General features: G+C 52.3%; 1 protein-coding gene across 1 annotated transcript; it reads left to right on the plus strand.

Annotated features, from left to right (window-relative positions):
* Nucleotides 1-565: 565 nt before the first annotated feature.
* Nucleotides 566-5,100, plus strand: CCOS01_09376 (hsp90-like protein; the record flags this gene model as incomplete). The annotated part of the gene is made up of 2 exons (XM_060457535.1): nt 566-4,612; nt 4,672-5,100. The coding sequence occupies 2 exons, from the start codon at nt 566-568 to the stop codon at nt 5,098-5,100; spliced, it is 4,476 nt and encodes a 1,491-aa protein (XP_060312235.1).
* Nucleotides 5,101-6,074: the final 974 nt, after the last annotated feature.

Genomic DNA, 6,074 nt, shown 5'->3' on the forward strand with positions numbered 1-6,074 from the left:
TACGTTTTGGCCAAGGTAGCTTTACCCACCTCACCTTGACACGAGCTCGCCCTGCGCCCTCAGCTTTCGATTTCCCATTTCCCAACCCCGGCCCACTGCCACCAAATCTCGACCCGTCCGCGCACAATTGCATCCCACCCCGACATCCCCATCCCGCACGCCCCTCTTCGACGACCGAATGATTGAGTAGACAAATCCTACGCACCGCACTGCAAGCAGGGGGGGAGAGCACCCATACAAGGGAAATTCTAGATCACGGCGAGCCTCTGCGCTCTTTCTTGAATCCTTGGAGTTTGGTTCTAATTCTTTCTCACCAACGTTTGCACCACATTTGCATTACGCTCCTCTCCACCCCCCCTCATTCGCCTCTTCATTTGAGCTTCACGCGTACTCTTGTATCCTTGCATCTCACCAGCTGGCTCAACACATTATTCTACGCGCCTTCGCTCCATGCCAAGTATCACTGATTACGGACCTTTGAGCCTCTTCCGGCGAGGCCTCGTTTACATAACTGCGTCGGAGTTGATAGACTTTTAGGTCTTTTTTGCCATATTCAACCGAGGACATGGACGCCCCGTCCGACGCACGGCGGCCTTCCGTTTCCTTTGCTAGCCGCTCGACGACAGACTCCTCCTCGGAGGCGACTCCCATCCCCAGCGTCCGTTCCGATACTGTCACGCCGCACATGCCAGACTCGTCTGCAGCTCCTACTCCCGTCTCCGTCAACGCTCCCCTGAGCTCTTCCTCATCATGGAGTGCTAATTCTGATCGCCAACTCGGCTACACTGCAAGTCCCGATCCCTCAGATCGCGTTTACCCGATCCGCTCCGTCGTGCGCGTAGATCGCACCGGCAGAACCTCTGGCGAGCATGACTACTTCCCCAGAGTACCCGACCATGGCCAATACCAAGCCCCCCGTCCGAGCAACCCTCGAATCGATACCGCCGCCTTCGAAGCTGTTCCTCGTCGCGATTCTGCGTCCACGCCGCTATCCAATGTCACCTCGCCTGGCGATCGACAAGGAATCCAAGCGAGGAGGAAGAACGCCGGGTCTGGCCCTATGTCCAGCGTCCAAGCCGATGCCGCACGTCACAACACCTCGCAACCGCTGGATATATTTCAAGATGTTGCTTCAGATGTTGAAGAGGACTCACTACCCGGCGACGAGCATTCGCAAAACCAGGCATCATCTACCAGTGCCCTTGGAGACTCTGCTACCGATGCTCTTCTGACCACGCGTTTCAAATACGTCATGACAGATGAAGGGCATCATGTCATCACAGGCACCGACGGTGTATTACAAACTTGTGAGGATGAGCCGATCCATACCCCGGGAGCTGTGCAAGGATTTGGCGCATTAGTGGCCATTCGCGAAGAAAGCCACGGCCAATTCTCTGTTCGCTGCGCCAGCGAGAACACGGAGAAATTGATCGGATTCTCTCCTCAGCAGCTTTTCCGACTTAAAAGTTTTCTGGATATATTGAGCGAGGAGCAGCAAGATAACCTACTAGACCATATCGACTTCATTCGCGACGAAGACGCAGACCCCGCTATAAACGGACCCGAAGTCTTCAGTTTAGCTATCCGCCCCCCGAAAAAAAAGAGTGTCAAACTTTGGTGCGCAATTCACATCAATCCCGCGCATCCAGAACTCGTCATCTGCGAATTTGAAGTCGACGACGATCATCAATTCCCACTACGACCCCCGGAGGAGGCCACACCGATGACCCCTGAAGATACCTTGCAATCAAATCCCACATCGGAAGAATTGGCGGAGAGCACCGAAATCTTGAGCAAGCCGTTGAGGGTGTTGCGAAGCGCACGCAAACGCCGAGGCGATGCTGGTGCCATGCAGGTATTCGATATTATGTCCCAGGTTCAAGAGCAACTTGCGGCGGCCATTAACCTGGAAGGGTTTCTCAAAATTTTGGTGGGCATCGTCAAGGAACTGACAGGCTTTCACCGGGTCATGATATATCAGTTCGATTCTTCGTTCAACGGAAAAGTGGTTACGGAACTCGTCGACACCTCGCACACCAAGGATCTATACAAGGGCCTACACTTCCCCGCCTCGGACATACCGCGACAGGCTCGCGAGCTGTATAAGCTGAATAAGGTGAGGCTCCTATATGACAGGGACCTGGAAACCGCACGTCTGGTCTGCAGGGCGAAAGAAGACCTCGAGGTACCACTGGACCTCAGCCATTCTTACTTGCGTGCCATGTCACCCATCCATATCAAGTACCTGAAGAACATGGCTGTGCGGTCATCCATGTCGGTGTCTATTAATGCCTTCAACGAGCTTTGGGGTCTCATTGCCTGCCACTCATATGGCCGGAAGGGCATGCGTGTCTCCTTCCCCATCAGAAAGATGTGTCGTCTAGTGGGAGACACCGCGTCTCGCAATATTGAGAGGTTATCATACGCGACTCGACTGCAGGCCAGGAAGCTCATCAACACGGCACCGTCAGATAGCAATCCTTCGGGTTACATCATTGCTTCGTCCGACGATCTTTTGAAATTATTCGATGCTGACTTTGGCATGCTCTCGATCCGAGGGGAAACGAAGATATTGGGCGATCTCGAGCATTCGCAAGAAGCGTTGGCTATGCTAGAATATCTACGCTTGCGGGAGCTCACGTCAGTGGTCACCTCTCAGGACATCAAAGAGGACTTCCCGGATCTGCGATATCCTCTTGGATTCACCGTTATCGCAGGCTTGCTGTATGTTCCCTTGAGTGTCGGAGGTAACGATTTCATTGTCTTCTTCCGCAAAGGTCAAGTCAAAGAGGTCAAGTGGGCTGGAAACCCGTACGAAAAGACTCTTCGCGAGGGCACTCAAGCCTATCTCGAGCCTCGGAAAAGTTTCAAGACTTGGCACGAGACTATACTTCGAAAATGCCGAGAATGGTCAGAAGAACAAGTTGAGACAGCTGCTGTTCTCTGTTTGGTCTACGGCAAATTCATTGAAGTATGGAGACAGAAGGAAGCTGCATTGCAAAGTAGCCGACTGACGCGCCTCTTGCTGGCAAACTCAGCCCACGAAGTCCGGACGCCGCTGAATGCTATCATCAATTATTTGGAGATCGCGTTGGAGGGTTCTCTCGACCAAGAGACGCGCGATAATCTCGCCAAGTCGCATTCCGCTTCAAAGTCACTCATCTATGTGATCAACGACCTGCTCGACTTGACGAAAACTGAGGAGGGTCAAAATCTGATTAAAGACGAAGTATTCGATTTCGGCATGTGCATACGAGAAGCGACAGACCCGTTCACCAACGACGCCAAGAGAAAGGGTATCGAGTATCAGGTTATAGAACATCCTGGACTGCCGCAGCACGTATGCGGTGACAGCCGACGCCTCAGACAAGCTATTTCGAACGTTGCAGCCAATGCAGTGCAAAACACATCCAGTGGATTTGTTAGAGTCGAACTATACGTCAGCGAGGTCCTCGAACGACGAGTACGCGTCGAGATTGTTGTTGAAGATACAGGCAAAGGAATGACGGCCAAGCAGCTCGACACACTTTTCAGGGATCTCGAGCAAGTGAGCGTCGAGACTGACGAAGTCAGCTCCATATTCCCAGATGATGACGAAGCGAGTAAAGACTCTAGGATATTGGGTCTGGGCTTGGCCGTCGTTGCTAGAATCGTCCGCAATATGGATGGCCAGCTACGGCTGAAATCGGAACAAGGGAGCGGTTCGAGATTTGTGATTCAGCTGCCGTTCGACCTGCCTGGCGATGTGCCTGTGCCGCCGGAAGGCGGTCAGAAGTCTGCAAAGTCGAATACTACTTCAAGCGTGGCTTCTATCACAACGGCAACTGTACCAGATAACGACGGCGAGATGATGCTCATCGATCGCGGCAGCAAGATATCGACGGTTGAGGAAGGCGGGACAGATGCTCTAGGTTCCGAGACGCGAAGCTTCGAAAGTATGAAGACAGCAGGTACGGGAGGAAGCAAGGCCAGTGGCCAGAGCTCAAGGAGTGATGCAGATCGCTTGATCGACGCAATTCAGACGCCACTTTCTATTGGCGAAGTTGATATGAACCGACCGTCGACTACGCGACAGCAGTCTTGGGAGTATTCACAGAGGCCGAGGTCTTCGGAGAGCCGCACTGCTGGAGTATCGGATGCGATGCGCAAAGGATCCCCTACCTCGCGTCGAAGCAACCCCAGCATCTCAAGCATGGAAGCCTCCAAGCCTCTAGAGGTTGGGTATGCGACAGTTACAGATGCGAAAACGCCCGTCAGAGCTGTCAAGGTGCCAGATGAGTACGTTGATGAGACATCCGTGCCACCTCGGTCACAGCAAAGCGACTCCTCACGATTTCTCTTTGAAGTCAATAGTCGCTCAAAGCTAGGCGGTGCATCGGAAGCTGGCACAATCGGTAGCACCGCCGGCACCGCGCCAAGCGTCGTCTCGTGCTTCGACGAGACGAAGCTCCAAGTTTTGATCGCGGAAGACGACCCTATCAATTCGAGAATTCTGCGAAAGCGCTTGGAGAAATCTGGCCACCAGGTTTCCCATGCTGTCAACGGCGAGGATTGCGCTACTGTCTACAAGGAGAGGCCTGAAACCTTCGATGTGGTGTTAATGGACATGCAGGTATGCCGTACTAATCGCTCAAGGCTTGTGTGATGCCGACTGACGCCTGAACTCCCTAGATGCCGATTGTAGATGGCCTCACAAGTACAAAGATGATACGAGCCCACGAAAAGTCCAGCGACCATGGTGGGCACTCAGCGATCGCAACTCACAACGGCCGTATTCCAGTATTTGCAGTTTCTGCATCTCTCATTGAACGAGAGAAAGACAAATACATCGATGCCGGATTTGATGGGTGGATTCTCAAGCCTATTGATTTCAAGCGACTCAACACGCTTCTCTTGGGAATTGTGGACGATGAAGTGCGCGCATCATGCTTATATGCACCTGGACAATGGGAGAAGGGCGGCTGGTTTAACACTAGGAACACTGAGGAGAGAAAGGACGACAACGTACCAACACCTACAGTGTCCCCGGCGCCTATAGGCATGGACACGTCTGCGGAGACCACAACAGATGGAAACACAGATCCATCGCCAAAGGTATAGGTTTCCAGCTAAACTCATCAGTGTTTGGCTGGTAGCCGGCACTGACAGTCGACACCGGCAAAAGCGCAGCAGGTTGTACTGTTCGACGGCCTCTCCTACGACTTTTTGGGAAGACATTGTAAACGGATATCGGCGGTGACAACATCAGCTACTACTACCTGTACAACAGGCAGATCTTGACGAATCTTGCTGTTTAAGATGCTTCGCAAAGCTGGCATTCAGCCGAGCAGCGAGGAAGGATGATGTCAAAGAAGACATCAGCGACACTACCATGACGGCTCTTGGCGAATATGGAGTTTATGGGTGACTCAAAGGAACGGGTTCTAAACAGGACACAAGCTTGTTGAAATATGATGAAAATAGAGATTCAGGGGAAAACGGCAATGATACCATGGCAAAAGCATACGGATTGCATGGGGAAGGTTACCCAAGGGGGCTGACTGTCTTGGAAGACTCAGCACTGGGCGGCGTTTTCGAGTTTGCGCAGTGTACATGACATATCACGGTATTAAACGAACTACACCATTTATAAGTCTCATTTGCGAGGCATACTTTCGTCTGTAGTTGGAAATCGCCATTTGACGGTTCCGACTACTAAATTTGAACCCGAGAATAGAGACCGCTCATGGACCGCGCCTGAATCGGGTGCTCTTCATGATGCGCGCTGCTGTACATATAGAGATAAACACTGGAGCATCGGTAATGCAACACTGGCACGTGGCAGGCGACCGTCTGTCGCGACGGCGATGGCGCGGAAACCAATCAACAGAAGGATTGGAGACCCTGGACATACCTGATCTAGGGATTCACATACTACGTATGGCCAACATCCGTCACAGCGAGCCGATCCCGATGTTGTACAGATGTCCTTCAGGCGTTCAGTATTTGAAAATCTGATTTGCATGCTGCGGTGACATTCAAACTCGCTTGGCACGTTGAGGTTTTGTCAGATTCGTCACATGTATCAGATTTCC

The sequence above is a fragment of the Colletotrichum costaricense genome, assembly GCF_030867565.1.
Source record: "Colletotrichum costaricense strain IMI 309622 chromosome Unknown Scaffold_9.1, whole genome shotgun sequence".
In the NCBI taxonomy this organism is placed as follows: Eukaryota; Fungi; Ascomycota; class Sordariomycetes; order Glomerellales; family Glomerellaceae; genus Colletotrichum; species Colletotrichum costaricense.